Raw genomic sequence first — 18,147 nt, forward strand, 5'->3', positions numbered from 1 at the left:
GGCCTTGTTGCCTTTGTCATAATACTGTTGATTTGTCCACTTGAGGTCTTTTTCTACGTCTTCTAATTGGGCCTGTTTTAGTTTTAATCTGGCTGCAGTTAATGTTTTGTAGATTTTCTTTGATGGGTTAGTTTTATGTGATTGCTCAAGTGTGACAATGTTATCTGTGAGATCTTTGATCAATTTTAGTTTGACTTTTTTCCTATGGGATGCAATAGAGATGAATTTACCTCTGATTGCTGCCTTATGGGCCTCCCATAGGATTGCTGGGGAAGTGACTGATCCTGAGTTAAAGAAAAATAAATCCTTAAGTGATGTTTTGATCTCTTTCTCTATCTCAGGATGGTTCAATAAGGAGTCATTTAACCTCCAGGAGTAGGAATTTGATTTTACAAATGGGACAGAGAGGGTTAAGGTGATAGGGCCGTGATCTGACCAGGTAATTGGGCCGATATCTGACTTAGAAGCGGCCTCTAGAACATTCTTGGTTACCAGAAAATAGTCTATATGGGAATAGATCTGGTGAGGTACTGAGTAAAAGGTGTAATCTCGCTGGCCCTGGTGTTGGGACCTCCAGATGTCCACCAATGAGAAATCATTGATTATCCCCCTGAACCTTTTCCCAATTTGTTGGGAGTGGGTTGTATGGGGGCGGCGCATATCGGATGATTTGTCCTCGGTGGAGTTCAGGACCATATTTAGGTCACCTCCGACCAAGACCGATGACAGATATCCAGGGTCAACACACTTTTTAAAATAAATTTGGTGGGTCTTGGGATGTGAAGTGGGTCTCCTGCAGGAATATAATATCACCCCCTGATCTTTTCAGATCTTGGAAAGCCAACCTCCTCTTTCTGTTATTTTGTAGGCCTTTTACATTTAGAGTGATTATCTTAATTGTGGTTGTGTTAGCCATTAGGTCTTTCTGTTATGTAAAACCATAGGACCTTTCCTTTCCCAACCGGGAGGTTGTGGTTCGGTAATTTAGAGACTAGTATGTGCCCCAGCAAACACATAAGGTAGGTATATATTGCGTGTGCACTAGGTCTTGTGTACCATGGAGGAGGAGGGGGAGAGAGGGCGGAGGGAGGAGAGATGGAGTAGATGGAGAATAGCAGAAATTAGGTCTACATTAGACCTTAACAAAATGTTGCCAGTCCTATGGGCGACCAGCTTTTGGGCTAAAAGCCCCTTCGGGGGTGGATCCGGCGACGGCAGCCGGCGGGTATCAGAGGGGTCCAGACCCTCTAACACAGTTAACTTGAGTTTTTCCCCCTTTCATTTATGTTGTCATACAGGTTTTTTAGTATATTCCGCAAAGGGAGGGGTGAGGGGTAGGGGAGGGAAGGGGGGGGAAGAGAGGGGAAGGGGAGAGGGGAAGGGGGGGATGGGAGGGAAGGGGAGGAGGAGGGAAGGGGGAGGGAGGGGGAGGGGGGCGAGGCGGAGGGAGGGGGAGGGGAGGGGGGCGAGGCGGAGGAAGGGGGGGAGGGGGAGGGAGGAGACTCAGGAACTTTGTTACACAAAAAGATCTGCAGTGGGATCTAATGTTTACAGTACCACTCCCTGGTAGGTCACCACATGCAGTGAGAACTTTACATAACAACATAGATAACTGGCATGACCGTGTTTGCAATAAGAACTGTGTCTATTAACATAATTGACTGGAATATCAATACCCAACCTGAGAATTTAGCTCTGTAACATAGCAAGCTAAAATGGCAATCTCTGCAGCTGGGACTATATGTCTCCCCGTACCCGCCCGGACTGTGTGGAAAAACCTTGTGAGAAATGGGGAGAGTGTGGGTATACCTGGGGGCAGTTTGCACTATATACATTTAGAGAAAGAATGGCATGTTGAAACTTTCATTGCATACATTGCGTACATTGCGCCCTGATGATGGAGGGGAGTAGGTAGGGAAGGAGGGAAGGAGGGAGACAGGGTAGTGGCAAAGAAACAAGGGGTTGATCATACAACCGTATATACTTATGATAACTGTGTTGAGACATGATTAGTTTCACCTTTGATCCAACCTTATTGGGGGGGGATAGGAGAAGAGGGGAAGGAGAAGGGAAAGGAGAGGTTGAGAGGGAGGGTAGGGGGGGGGTGTGGGGAGTGGGGAGGGAGGGTGGGGAAGGGAGGGAGGAGGGGGGAGGGAAGGGGGATATGTCATATTCTTGGTACAACATTAGCCAGCAGCTACATACAGTGTGTTTACTCTACAGCGATGCCTATAATGTGGACAACACTCTTTAATATAACTAGCTTGGGTATTTGGTGAAGAGGGAAAGGAAGTAGGGTGGGCACAGGGGTTTATTTACATTTGCTGATATATCTCTAAACAATAGCCATACATAGGGAACAAGGTTTGTCTGCAGAAATATCTAGGATATGTACTCTTAAACAGTCTAGGTTCCCCTCCATAGCCCAAGCTCCCGGATCCTCGGAGGATGTTCACTAAGCGGTATCCCTTTCGGTTGTATAGGGCCAGGCTGAAGAGTCTAGTGTACTCACGGTTATGCGGGGCTTCCTACCCAGTGTGCGGTAAGGTTGGAGCGCCAGCCTTACCAGCTGATTTAGGCTGAGTAGGTATATGCCAGGTGTGTTCCCACCGTAAATGCCGGACAAGGGGGGCATGGGGGAGAAAGACCCCATCTCAATCTGCTCTTTCAACATCTGCTTGAATGCCTCTGCCTTCTCCTCTTTGCCGCCCCTAAACAGGCGGATGCTGGGCGACTTCTCCGGTTCTTCGGGTTGATTCAGGGAGGGTCACTGCTCCGATCATCATCTTCCCTCGCAGTAGATGCCACAGGTAGGGGGCCTTCAGGCGATTCAGGGGGGGGGGGGGTGGAGGTTGATTTCCTCACCACCAGCTGCGCTCCGTACTCCTGAGTTGCAGATCTTGAGCGGCTTCTTTGTCTTCCAGGTGTGTGCAGCTGATTACACCGATCAATTTTCTCTTTGTTCCCAGGATTCCTTCAGTCAACGGGACTGAGCCACGGGGAGCCCAACGGGGTATCAACGGATAACAGGGAATAGAACAACAAAGGTAAACAATCCTTTATTTATTTCTCTGTTGTTTTTGTCCTGCCAGTCTCTCCGATGCCCTTATCGGTAGATCTTCGGTCTCCGATCTGTGAGGCCTGGATGTTTCGGTGTTGCACGCTGGGGGAGGATTCAGGCCCAACGCACGGGCTAGTCGTGTCATCTCCTCTGGGTGCCTGATAGCGTGGAATTTTCCGTTCCTGTTTACTATAAGTTTAAATGGGAACCCCCATTTATATTTAATTGCGTTTTCTCTTAGCAATATGGTCAAGTGCTTCAACTCTTTTCGTCGGCTAATCGTTACTTTGGACAGGTCATTATAGACTTGCAAGGGGTCATCTTTAAACTTGATGGGCTCCTTTGCACGACAGGCCTCCATTAGTTTTTCTTTGACTGCATATCTATGAAGGCGGACTATGACATCTCTTGTACGATTAGGATCCTCTGATCGCGGTCCAAGAGCGCGGTGGGCTCTATCCATTTCTAGATCTTTATTATCTAGGTTGTCACACAGTGAGGAGAAGAGATCCAGGAGACAAGGTTTTAGCTGACCAGGTAGGACAGTCTCAGGAATGCCGCGAATCCTTATGTTTTGTCGCCTGTCTCTATTTTCTTGATCCTCCAGGCTGTCTTTTAGGCTGTTGATCTCTAAGCCTAGCCGGAATATCTCATCATCCGCAGCCATTTGCGCTTGCAGGGTCTCCTCCATTTTAGTTTCAAGTGCTGAGGTACGCTCTGTCAGGCCTGTGATATCTTGCCTGAGCTCTGTCACAGCCGCTTTTAAGTCTGCTTTTATCGATATGTGCAGCTTATTCAGCATTGAAGTCATCAGCTCCTGCATGTACTCTTGTGTGAGACTCACTTCGGGGCTCTGAGTATCTTCAGATCGATCCCGATCCGGCGCCAGTTGTTATGTTCCACGTGCGCTTGTTGAGCCGGCACCATCTTGGCTTTTAGTGGCTGTTTCAGCACTCCTTTGCAGGGGGAGGGGGGAAAGTACTTCGTTACCCCCTGGGTAAGTTGAGTTTTCTGTCTATTCGACATTGCTGTGTGTACAGCAGTCCAGGGAAAGCGTTTTAGGGGTCAAAAATTTGGGGAAAAAGCGCTTCTAATTATGGTTATTCACGAGGGTCTGTGGAGCTCTCCTCTCACACGACCATCCTCGTCGACGTCCTGGACACGCCCCCCATGCACAGCTCTCTTAAGGTCCCACCACAGCATTTCAATCGGGTTGAGGTATTGACTTTGACTGGGCCATTGCAACACCTTGATTCTTTTCTTTTTCAGCCATTCTATTGTAGATTTGCTGCTGTGCTAGGGATCATTGTCCTGTTGCATAACCCAATTTCGGTAAAGCTTTAGCTGTCGGAGAGATGGCCTCACATTTGACTCTAGAACACTTTGGTATACAGGGGAGTTCATGGTCGACTCAATGACTGCTAGGTTCCCAGGTCCTGTGGCTGCAAAACAAGCCCAAATCACCCCTCCACCACCGTGCTTGACAGTTGGTATGAGGTGTTTGTGCTGATATGCTGTGTTTGGTTTTCGCCAAACGTGGCGCTGTGTATTATGGCCAAACATCTCCACTTTGGTCTCGTCTGTCCAAAGGACATTGTTCCAGAAGTCTTGTGGTTTGTTCAGATGCAACTTTACAAACCTAAGCCGTGCTGCCATGTTCTTTTTAGAGAGAAGAGGCTTTCTCCTGGCAAAGCTTCCAAACAAACCATACTTGTTCAGTCTTTTTCTAATTGTACTGTCATGAGGCCTGTAGAGTCTGAGATCTAACTCTTGGTTTTTTTGCAATTTCTCTGAGCATTGCGCGGTCTGACCTTGGGGTGAATTTGCTGGGACGTCCAATCCTGGGAAGATTGGCAACTGTCTTGAATGTTTTCCACTTTTGAATAATCTTTCTCACTGTAGAATGAAGGACTTTCAATTGTTTGCAAATGCCTCATAACCCTTCCCAGATTGATGGGCAGCAACAATTCCTTCTCTAAGATCATTGCTGATGTCATTCCTCCTTGGCTATGTGTTAACACACACCTGGAAGCTCCTGACCAGCAAACTGATAAAACTTTGGCTTTTATAGCGGTGGTCATAGGGCATTTGATAAGCAGCACATGTCTGCTACTTAGCATCTTAATTCCAATGGAAGCAGTAAGGGTGTACTTAGTTTTTCACACATAGCTTCTCCATGTTGGCTTTATTTTTGTTAAATAAATCATGACAGTGTAATATGTCATGTGTTGTTGTTCATCTGAGGTTGTATTTACCTAATTTTAAGACCTGCTAAGGAACAGAAGATTGTTATTATGTCCTGATATGTAAAACCATAGAATTCCAAGAGGGTGTACTTTCTTTTTCACACAACTGTACTTTTACCTCCACTGCTAATTTCTATCTACAAGGTCTCTATATTTTCATCATTCCTTTCATAAACACCTTTCATTATAACAGGTTTTAGATCCGGGTTAACATACTGTATAAACATACTCTACCTCCATCAATTACAATCAATTAGATTGTAAGCTCCTCGGGGGAGGGACTCCTCTTCTTTAATGTTACTTTTATGTCTGAAGCACTTATTCCCATTACCTGTTATTTATATTATCTGTTATTTATCCGATTACCCCATGTATTACTACTGTGAAGCGCAATGTACATTAATGGCGCTATATAAATAAAGATACAATACAATACACCTCCTCTTCTATTTGCTCGATCCTTCCGAAAAAGGAAATAACCCTCTAAATTAGCTGCCTAGCCATGAGTTTCATCCCACCATGTTTCAGTAACGCCTATGATATCATACTGCTCCCTTGCAGCTATTAATTCAAGCTCCCCCATTTTATCTGTCAGGCTTCTTGCATTATATTAGCAAACATGCATTTAAGTTTTTTTTTCAGCCTGTACTATTTGTCACGGTAGCTTATGACAAGATATAATGAACACCAAATATCTGGGTTGAACTGAACGAGGCTTAGATATAATAAAATATAATTTATTCCTTAAATAAGGTGAACACAGCAATATAGTACAATTAACAGACAAGAAGGTAACACTTACTTAGGGTTGGGGGATGGAGAAGTATCAGCTAGCAATTCTTCAGCAATCCGGTGCCATTCAAGATGGTATCAGAAGAAGAACTCAAAACTGTAGGGTTGACACAGTTTATATACCTGTGTAACCCTATTCTTAACATTGAATACAGACTATTGGTGAACAATTATCTGTATCCAATCCCTAACGTGGAGACACAGATTAACCCATGCCCCCCAGCTAATTAGCCCATGTGTACTGGGACTCTATGGGTAGCCCCATAATTAAATCAGGGGCGACGACCAGTCTATCAAATGAAGTATCTGCATTGTTTGTAGGTGTAGACATAACACTTACAAACCACTCCAGTTTGATGATTCTCCACCCTCAGGTAACAATTAGAGTGGCAGAGTCTGTTGATTAGTAGTTGATCTGTTGATTAGTACTTGATCTGTTGATTAGTACTTAGTGTAAACAATCAGGCAGTTAACTTTTGATCACAGTGCTTAGGCTCAATCAGCCGACTGCCCTTCATGACCTTATTAGCCTAGCAGATGGAGTCTGCATTTTCAGATCAGATCCAAAATACCACATATATACTTTAATATCTACACATATTAATAAGTTCCATTCTGGTGGGCTCAGTGGGTCGGAATTTGCCAGTTCTTAATGCCTACAGTGACTCCACACATTGGCCAAATATCAACTCTCTGCGACCTCCAGAACTGGAGATAGAGAAATGCACTTTAAAACATTAAAATACAGGATTATAATGAAACATGGGAACAAGGGAACATACATTTTCATGACATGACAAGGTGTAACCCACCTTCCTGGACCGCAGTCCAGTTAACCCCTTGCCTCCCTGGTGAGGTCAGGGGGTGGCCATATGGGGTGCCACCCCTTTAATACCGGGCCAACCCCCCTCTTTAGAAGTTTTCTAGTATTATCTGTATTTACTATGGGCGTCTCGCTGCTTGTCAAACTCGTACTTGCCCCCATTCTATATCCATAACACCTTGCCATTTCCCCATCTATTCTATTTAGTTAATTATCTGTTTCATTCCCCTTCCCTATCCATCTTTATCTCCACCAACTCTATTTGCTCATCAGATCTTCTAGATTTCCATTTGAAACTTCCACCATTTCTTTATTCTTTATTAACAAAGGCAAATGTCAAATGATGCCAGCAGGATCAGGCAAAGCTTCTTACATGTGGACCAGTGCTGGAAGCTCCAAAGCAGATTGGCCCCCACGCCATCCCAGAGGAATTGGCACATATTTTATTTTTATGTAATTTTGATGGTGAATATTTTGAGTACTTTAATTCCCTGAATTTTTAAAGTTTCTGGAGCCCACTGCATATTTGCATTGAAAGTGATAAATGCATCTTCACATGCTAATGTATTTCATAAATTACTTACATCCTTTTCTTTTTGTAAGCTGTCAATTTTTTCTTTAAGTCTTTTGTATTCAAATTCCCATTTGTCAGCTTTTTTAGATTCTTCTGAGAGTCTGTTTTGTAGTTCAACAACCTGTACAAAAAGATGAGCACTTGATGCATGCAAAAATCTAAAGCAACTGTGCCCCCCCCTTTTTTTTTTAAATAAACTAAATGTTTGAATACTTGTCTCTTGTAGGTTTCCATCTGACTTCGAGCAGCATTGGCTTTTCTGAGTTCTTCTTCGAGACTGACTGTATTTTGCATGTATATAGTGTTTTTCTCTTCTAGGAGCTTCACCTGCCTTCTCAGATCTCCTAGATCTTCCAGTTTTTTCTTACATGACTCAACTTGGCTCTCCAGCTTGGTCACTTTATCAGATGAATGCCTTGAAATGTTACACAATAAAATAAGTACGTTAAATGTATTTGATCAATAATAATCAAATTGAATGTATGCATGCTTGTTTTTGATCTCTGCTGTAGTTTACAGAATACTGGTAGAAAAATATAAAACAATAAATGCCCCAAAGAGCTTACAATCTAAAAAATGTCATTCAATTTATCCAATTTACTCAAGCAAATATTTTGACTAAGCTCTTTGCGGAAGAGATTCCCTTTCCTCACGTGCTTTTATACGAGACACCTGTATTATAATGTACTGTATTGTAATGGCTATTCTCTGAAACGCTGAAGAAGTGCTATATAAATAACAATATACATACACACATTTACAAGTAACAACACAAAGTAGTAACATAAGAAGCAATAATACTGCACCGACACACTTTATTCGAGCAAATACCCAGTATGTACCTGGCAGATACCTGGAATGCGCCGCTCCTCACCTCTGACAAGCCCCGTTACGTTTGCCTTCCCAGCCTGGGTTCATGCCTGGCTGACGGGCGGCTAATCTGTTAAATGATAATGATTAGGATTTAATAGGCTGCAATGCTTCGCGTGTCTACCAGATGGCATAAATTCATGAATTGTAATGCAGTATATATATATATATACTATGCAGTATTGCAGCCAGCGGGAATAAAATGCTTCAATCCCTGCTTGGAAAATACCTCAATGCACTCGGGCAGAAAACAGTCACAAACCTCAATACACCCGGGTATACCCGAATTCGTGGGACTAGCCGAGCTCGAATAAAGTGTGTCGCCAGTGTATATCTGTTAATTAAGACTTGCTGATCATGGATATAATATTGGCAAAAAAATAAATAAACAGCTATACTATATTGATGATCTACTACAGCAGTGCGCAAACTGGGGGCCCGTGGGTGGTTGCAGAGGCCACACACTCTTCCCCGAGGCATTTAAATTAAATGTCAAGGGACAGCACAAGGCCTCTGCCACCTGTACTTACCGGGATTCAGCCGGGTTCTGCTCATGTCGTCATGACAATACGCGTCAAATGACACTGCATGATCACGTGACGTCAAGTGACCCTCGGCGTCATTTGACGCCGGGTCACTGAGAGGGGTGCGAGCGCAGGGACCGAGACACAAGGGGCGCAGGTAAAAAATGTTGTGCGCCCTTGATCTACTACATGCAGCCTATGGGAATCAACTGCCACGCTAACAGTCCTGGACTACACAATAACAGTACTCATATCATTAATTTGAAACTAGTGATGGACGAGCAATATGGAAAACTACAGTAAACTGCATAGGATATTACACTGGACCAACACGCGTTTCTTAGCCAGTCTTCAAGGTTAGAAGATCTCTGTGACGATAGGGGTAGATTTGGCTGCTTTTAATAAAGGTTAAGCCCATTGTTATACCTACCTGTCAATTATATGTGTAGCACAGTTCTAGCACCTCAGGGACCAGGGGTTAACTTTGTGTTCATGGTGGAATATTGTTAGTTTCATGTAACAAATATTATGTTGCATTTAACCCACCAATCAGGGGGCCAAGTAACATTGGAGGCATCTGCTATTGACCCTCCCTATGTGTATCCATGATGTCATCATGGGGTATAAAAGGTGGGGAGGATGGCCCCAGTTAGTCCCAGTTCCAGTCATAGGTTCCAGAATTCTTGGGGGGTTTTTAATAGCTGTTCCTGCTAGATACTGCGTGGGAGCATAACAGGGAAAACATCCTAATGAAAGTCCCCAAACCTAGGCCTGTAGGTTGTTCCCCACTGGGGTACAGTGGATGTGTGTGTTTTATGTGGTGGATAGTTGTGGATACCATTTTCCAATAAATTAATTTTTAATTAACTCTGTAGTTCTGTCTGGCGGATTGATCCCTGGTGTATTTGTCCTGGTTTCCCGTGACACTCTTTAATGATCTTTTCCTTTAGTAGGATCGATGCAGAGAGGTGTAATTTTTCTTATAGAAAAAATGCTGTATGGTGCTCTAAAACAGTGATCAAGACTATTACAAGTCCATAAATGCCTTCTTTAACTGTATAGATCCTTAGAGTATCACGGAAATAATAGACCAAAAATCACATGTAGATCACACCTACTTCCACTATAAAACGATGGCCTGGATAGAGTCCCACTATGATTAGTGACAACTCCCACTAGCTAGTGTCCAGTCAGATGTATCGCTGTGGAACAGTAAAAAGGTGTATAAGAGTAGAATAACTCACATATTGATGGTCTCCATGAACTTCCTCATCTGGTGTGTGCATCCCGTTTTCCATGGGTAACAGCAAAGCAGTAAGGGAAAGTTGGAGCACAACTAGGCACAGAAAAAAGAGAAAAAACTGCGAGAGAGTGTGTGTCCCATAAAAATATTTAATGGATCAAGACATAAAAATACAGCGAGCCCACGGGCCCCCACCAACGCGTTTCGAGCGGATCGCTCTTTATCAAGGTGTATACTGATCCCCTCTTACCTAGTCTCTGATATACACACAGTTTCCCGCCATCCGACTCCATCCGCTCGGCGCCAGACCGCGTCACAAGTGGCGCGTCATGCGCGTTGCGCAATGGTGACGTCAGCACGCACATGCGTGCACACAGAATGAACAAACTTTATTGACAATTGACAAATATAACAACATACTTTAAACATTCATAAAATCAAAATAGAAATAGACCTAGCTACAAGATGCCTTTATAACATATTTAAACCATTTAAAAAGAAGGGGAAGAAAACGATATCCTTCCACAACCTATTAACCTAACCAAATACAGAAATGAATTAAAAGAATGAAGACTAATAAAAGCTAAAAACAGTAAATTATACATATACAGTATACAGTATATGGAGTTAATCAATCCACAAAATAATGTGACATGATAATGGTATACCAAATATATGAACATACAAATGAATAATTATTTAGTATGGTTCAAGTATAAACATACAATTGCATAGTTCCTAGATACAGTTATACCCTTATCTGTTATATCACATGTTAATATACATATTCAAATTATGAACGATTGGGAATCATCTACATTTATGAAAACGTCATCATTACTGAACTTAAGATATAGCGGAAAATATTTTTAACGCAAAAATGGACTAAGATCCCAACCTGATTTTAAGCCATTGGGTATTCTTGTATTCAGGGTGAAGATCCAATAAAGTTCCCTCTTGTCTAATGAATCTATTCTGTTACCTCCCCTTATTGGTTTAGGAACATGTTCTATACCCCTGTATTTCAGATTTTTTATATTTCCCAATCTACAATTAGTAAAGTGTTGGGCAACAGGATGGGTAAGGTCTCCTGATTTGATGAGTCTTATGTGTTCCTTCATTCTGGCTTTCAGGGCTCTAGTGGTGCGTCCTACATATTGTTTACCACATCCACAGTCCAAAAGATAGACCGTGAATGTGGTATCACAATTAATAAATGATGTTATGGGGAATCGTTGTCCTGTATTAGATGATTCAAATTCTCCACATGACTCCATATATGCACAAGACTCACACTTCAAGCATTTAAAGCATCCTTTGGGGAGATTCTGACCCTGGCGTGGTCCTGATGAGGAAAAAACGACTTCTCGATACATTATTGGCTATTGTCTTAGCTTTCTTGAATACAAAACGTGGCCCTCCTGAGTAGACTTTTTGAAGTAATGGGTCTGCAGACAAGGTAGACCAGTGTTTCCTAACAATGTTCTTTATACAGTTAGCCTGTGTACTGTATTGAGTTCCAAAAACTGGATTCATCTCATCCCAGTTATCTTTTATCTTCCTTTGTTTGTTCAAAAGGTCATCCCTGTTCACATTAGCTATCTCATCAAGCGACCTTTGTAAATCGGAATGTAGATAACCTCTTTCTACAAACCTCAATAAAAGTTCCTGAGATTGTTTAAAAAAATCCTCATTATTGGAGCAGATACGCTTAAGTCGTATAAATTGTCCTTTGGGAATGGATTTGAGTAAAGACCGGGGATGACAGCTGTCAGCTCTCAAATAAGTGTTATGTGAATTGTGCTTCCTAAATACATCAGAGCTGATTTTCATATCCATATCGATAAACAATAATAAATCTAAATATTGAATATGGTGAAAATCATAAGTGTAAGTGAATTTTAAATTTAAATCATTAGTGTTAAGATAATCTATAAACAATAAAAGTGAATCAATCCCTCCTTCCCATATAAAAATTAAATCATCTATATAGCGCCTGTAAAACGTGATAAATTGTCGATAGGGGTTATTATCTCCAAACACGTGGACTGACTCCCACCAACCTAAAAAAAGGTTGGCGTATGATGGAGCGAAGCTGGTACCCATAGCAGTTCCACGTGTCTGGAGATAAAAAGTCCCATCAAACAAAAAATAATTGTGATTTAATAAAAAGTGTATACAATCCATAATAAAACTACTTTGAACAAGTGAAAGTGTAGAGTGATCTAGATAGGACCTGACAGCTGCCATCCCATGGTGATGTGCAATAATGGTATACAAGGAGGTTACATCTAGTGATTCTGAATACAAGAATACCCAATGGCTTAAACTCAGATTGGGATCTTAGTCCATTTTTGCGTTAAAAATATTTTCCGCTATATCTTAAGTTCAGTAATGATGACGTTTTCATAAATGTAGATGATTCCCAATCGTTCATAATTTGAATATGTATATTAACATGTGATATAACAGATAAGGGTATAACTGCATCTAGGAACTATGCAATTGTATGTTTATACTTGAACCATACTAAATAATTATTCATTTTTATGTTCATATATTTGGTATACCATTATCATGTCACATTATTTTGTGGATTGATTAACTCCTGTTGATTAACTGATCTGTACCATTGGATCACGTTCTCCTTTTTTGCATTTAAAATAAATTGTTTTTACATACTTACATTTATTCAATATTCAATTGATATTAATACTCATACAATATTGGCTTATGCATATCAGGAGAATGTGCTCCATGGTTCACTACTGTATATGATGTTTTTTCCAGGTGTAAATTAGGATATGCATATATACTGTATATGTATAATTTACTGTTTTTAGCTTTTATTAGTCTTCATTCTTTTAATTCATTTCTGTATTTGGTTAGGTTAATAGGTTGTGGAAGGATATCGTTTTCTTCCCCTTCTTTTTAAATGGTTTAAATATGTTATAAAGGCATCTTGTAGCTAGGTCTATTTCTATTTTGATTTTATGAATGTTTAAAGTATGTTGTTATATTTGTCTATTGTCAATGAAGTTTGTTCATTCTGTGTGCACGCATGTGCGTGCTGACGTTACCATTTCGCAACGCGCATGACGCGCCACTTGTGACGCGGTCTGGTGCCGAGCGGATGGAGTCGGATGGCGGGAAACTGTGTGTATATCAGAGACTAGGTAAGAGGGGATCAGTATACACCTTGATAAAGAGCGATCCGCTCGAAACGCATTGGTGGGGGCCCGTGGGCTCGCTGTATTTTTATGTCTTGATCCATTAAATATTTTTATGGGACACACACTCTCGCAGTTTTTTTTTTTTTCTCCTTTTTCTGTGCCTAGTTGTGCTCCAACTTTCCCTTACTGCTTTAATTTTTCTTATAAAATACTATGCTGCCGTAGATGTAAGCAACACAAGCCACCAAATTCCTATAGTGCACCGGTTTTCTTTGCTAGTTCAAGCTACAATTCATTGATCTACGTGCTGAAAGGGCCCAAACATTAACTTTAACTCAGGAAGACCAAGTTCTAGATATCAATTGTATATCTGTGCATGTGGTTCTTTCTGTATATTGATGAAACTCTGTGTGCATTTGTTTGGAAGGAATATTTGTGTCATTGTAGGGATAAAATGAAGCGTTCTTGGTGAAGGCAGTGTGTGTTTGTTTAAAGGAAGATGGCTGCAAGGGAGTGTGCATTTTGATAAGGGATCCATGCAAGCTTGTGCTTGGGTAGAAAATATGGCACGGTCTGTATCTAGGATTCCACTTGATCAAGAACATTACGCTACTCTGTGACTACGCACTCATGAAAACTTTGTCTGCCGGCCTACTCCGTGCAGCATCCTTTTCCTTTCCAAGGGGACCAGAGTTCAAGCTCCCCTAACTGCAGAACATCTATGGATAGTGACGCCAGCCATCACTCAACTTGTCTGTGTATGGCTTGATTCAATTTTATATTCAAGTCATGTTTACTTACTTTTATTTACATTACGATATACAGATGCAGCGGCCGTTATCCGAACATTTCACGATTTGTATTCCTGGACATACCCAGGTCGTGCCACATGATTTCTTCAAACCTTCCCGCGTTAAGACGCGTATTTACTAGTGTTTTTATCGGGTGGTGTTGTCTTAAAATCTAAGTAATTTGAAGATTAACATTACAACTTTATACTGTTCATGGGAAAGAAGTCCTTTCTGAGGCTCCTTAGTCATACACAAATCCTCTAACTGTAGAAGATTACAAGTGTGATTGGCGGCATTAACGGCAGCGTTCATGGAAGAATAACGAGTGAATGCCACGTGAAATACAGAAGAGTTCATGAAAACAGCTCTGTGAAATGTTCGGATAACGGCCGCTGCATCTGTATTTATTTTACCTCCAGTGCGCTCCCTCTTTGATTTTTCTTTTCTAAGACCTCTGTTTGAGGACTGCATGCAGGCATATTGGAGCGACTCCATAACTAAAGGGGAAGCTGCAAGGAGAGTTGCATTCTACTTCATAATTCCATCCCACTTTTGAGCGGAAGAACAACACTTATTCTGTATCTAGGATAGCTATGAATGCTGACATAAATTTGTTGCATTTGTTCCTTTAGTTCTATGGTGATTATTGGAATGAAAGACAACATGTGACTTTCTATTATAACAACATTTTCAGTATCAAATAACTTATTTATTATATACCATTATGCTATAACAATGCAGCTATACAATCTTATTCATGCTATGACAGGAATAATACAGAATATTGAAACAGGTTGCATGCTTTTTATACTACCAGATACTACTTACCGGAGAACATCCATTTCATCCTTGAGTGACTGAGCTTCATCTGCAAGTCTGGTTAAATCTTCGTTCTGTTGTCGTAATTCTAAAATTTCCTTCTCCAACTCTTCACATCTTATTCTGTAATCATCTTTGGATGCTTCAAGCCTATAAAAATTAAATAAGAAACAGATTAACATATAGACTAGCAATTAGGAAAGAAATGGCACATATGCAAACTTGTTATATTTTGACACCTCATATACTCTGCTACATATAAAAATAAGACATAAAAAGAATAGTTAGCTATTTAAACATGGTTTCACCTAATTCACAAAACACACTCTTAAAGCTGCAGTTCAAGCAATATCCTACGTGGTTTTTTTTTTAAATCAATCAGTTCTGTACTACTGTATGACAAAATGCTTTTAGCATAAAAAATATATATATATATATAAATATATATATATATATAAAAGTGAAAATAGAACAATAAGTGCAATCAAAATTGAATTATCAACACAATATATATAAAAAGTGACAATAATATAAAAATGACACAATATATAATGAAGGAGGTGCAACCAATACTACCTTGCCCTATTTCAAAATGCTGCCATTTAGGTCCATGACCCCACCATAGTCGAGATAGAAAGATAGGCGTAGATGACCTAGGCGCAAAGAAAAACTGGGAAAAGGAATATTAACCAACTGTGTAATTAGTGTCCAAAAAGTATATATTAAAGAGGCACTTGAGAATTAGCGAATATATTGACTATACTGTCTGTGCTTGAGATTTTAATCTGGGCTCTTCCGCATCTCCAGACGCACGGTACACTGAAGCCTCTCTCCTGCTTCCCCTGCCTCACTCACCGCTTCCGCATCATGCGGGCGTGGTCAATCGCGTCTCGCGAGAACTCCGGCAAATGTTGTACTCTGCCTCCAAGTCTTGTCCGCACATCGGTCTCTTCAGCCGTTCAACCAACAGATCCGCAAATTTCCTTCTGAGGTTTGACACACTGACAATATCGATCTTCTATTCACCCTACGCGTTTCAACCAATTGTCTTCGCCTGACGACCGAATTGTCAGTATAGTCAATATATCCGCTAATTCTCAAGTGCCTCTTTAATATATAGTTTTTGAACACTAATTACACAGTTTTTCTTGGCGCCTAGGTCATCTACGTGTGTGTGTGTGTGTGTGTGTGTGTGTGTGTGTGTGTGTGTGTGTGTGTGTGTGTGTGTGTTTATATCTATGTTTAAAAAATATTCTAAAAAAGCGCCCGATCCTTGTATAAAATCAGATATATAAGGTTTAATAATCCATAGACAGACAAATGCACACTAGCACTTTGTCAATAAAATATAGGCATGTTATGGGACCAGCCCATGCACCAGATAAACGTGAGAATTTACAGCTGTCCTCCGTTTGAATGCGGTGGAAGTAACTGCAAATAGATGTTGCTGCTGCTGTAGTCACCGAAGGGGGCTTTAACCTTTCAAACCGGAACACCTCTGTGTAGTGCGGCCACCATTTGCCTCTCACAGCTCCGGGACCAGGAAAATCCTTCACTGATGTCCTCACTCTGGCGTCTGGACTGCCCGACCACCGTAGTTCCTAAGCCACGTGACCCTATGCGTTTCATCCGTCTCAGCGGATTTCATCAGGGGATGTTCCGGTTTGAAAGGTTAAAGCCCTCTTCGGTGACTACAGCAGCAGCAACATCTATTTGCAGTTACTTCCACCGCATTCAAATGGAGGACAGCTGTAAATTCTCACGTTCATCTGGTGCATGGGCTGGTCCCGTAACATGCCTATATTTTATTGACAAAGTGTGAGTGTGCATTTGTCTGTCCATGGATTATCAAACCTTATATATCTGATATTGTACAAGGATCGGGCGCTTTTTCTTTATCTTTTCTATTAGGTTCGTTGGGAGGTTGGTGAGTCCAAGAAGAAGCTGCCCTGACCTTTAATTGTCAAACACAAGGACGCATATGGACTTAAGTATTGTTTTATATTATGGTGTTTAATTAATTATCATAGTTACATAGTTACATAGTAGATGAGGTTGAAAAAAGACGTACGTCCATCAAGTTCAACCTATGCTAAATTTAGACAACAGATACTTTATTCTATATCTATACTTACTTATTGATCCAGAGGAAGGCAAACAAAAAACCTCATTAAGGGGAAAAATTAATTCCTTCCTGACTCCAAGAATTGGCAGTCGGATTAATCCCTGGATCAACATCCTTCCCATGTATACTTATTTGGTATATCCCTGTATACACTACCGACACACTTTATTGCAGTGTGGCCGGTACCGCAAGCCGGGAGATTTCCCGGCTTGCTTGTGGCCGCCCCTCGGCGTGCCACGCGTCAGACGCGCTGTCACGCGTCTTCGGGAGCCTGCGCCCCTGCACTCGCGTCCAGGGCTCCCCGAGGGAGCCCTGGTGTCCCGCGATCGCGGGACGGCGGCAGGGGGTTCCGGGGGACCCGGCGGACCCGGCAGCGGTAGGGAGAGCGCCCCGATCGGAGGGCGCTCTTCCGCTGCTTCGGCGCGCCCGTCACTCTCGGGCGCGCGCCAGGCTACTGCTGCGGCCAAGAACGGGCAAATGCTCGAATAAACTTGGCCGCAGCAGTACCTTTCCCATCTAAAAAGATGTCCAGCCTATTTTTGAACAAATCTATTGTATCTGCCATCACAGTCTCCATGGGTAATGAATTCCACATTTTAACTGCCCTTACTGTAAAGAACCCTTTCCTTTGTAGCTGGTGAAATTTCCTTTCCTCCAACCTTAAGGGATGGCCCTGAGTCCTTTGTACTGCCCGTGGGATGAATAGTTCTTTTGAAAGCGCCTTTTTTCATTGATTTTTTCATTTTTAAATTCATTTTTATGAATTAATTTTTTTTGTTCATATGTTATCACATTTCATTTTGAGATCACACAATTGTTTTAGTATATTTGTTTATTTTTTAATCATTTTTTCACACACACTTTTTTCTTGTTTTTTATATATTCTTTTTGGCACATTTTTTATTTAATACATGAGGTATTTTACCAATTACTTGTTCCTAACAACTAGTATTTTTACACTGGTATTGTTATTAGGCATCCGTGCTGGGTGTGTCATCTTGCTCTGTTCTATCAGGGTTGCAGCAATTTGTGTGTTGTCTGATAAAGGCGCTGTCTTTCACATTTTTTATATCTATGTATGTTATATCTATGTATGTTTATATATA

At 41.4% G+C, this 18,147-nt stretch overlaps 1 protein-coding gene across 3 annotated transcripts in view; it reads right to left on the reverse strand.

Annotated features, from left to right (window-relative positions):
• Positions 1-18,147, reverse strand: part of HOOK3 (hook microtubule tethering protein 3) — a 727,656-nt gene that overhangs the window by 326,945 nt on the left and 382,564 nt on the right. For all 3 annotated transcript variants that reach the window (XR_012802125.1, XM_075603879.1, XM_075603871.1), the window contains 3 exons: positions 14,926-15,066; positions 7,710-7,911; positions 7,507-7,617 (listed from right to left, as the gene is read on the reverse strand). Coding sequence is in view for 2 of the 3 variants with exons in the window: in XM_075603879.1 (XP_075459994.1) it covers positions 7,507-7,617; positions 7,710-7,911; positions 14,926-15,066 (454 nt within the window). In the remaining variant the exon portion in view is untranslated. The remainder of the gene's footprint in view (positions 1-7,506; positions 7,618-7,709; positions 7,912-14,925; positions 15,067-18,147) is intronic.

This window comes from Ascaphus truei, chromosome 1 (genome assembly GCF_040206685.1).
Source record: "Ascaphus truei isolate aAscTru1 chromosome 1, aAscTru1.hap1, whole genome shotgun sequence".
NCBI classification, from domain to species: Eukaryota; Metazoa; Chordata; class Amphibia; order Anura; family Ascaphidae; genus Ascaphus; species Ascaphus truei.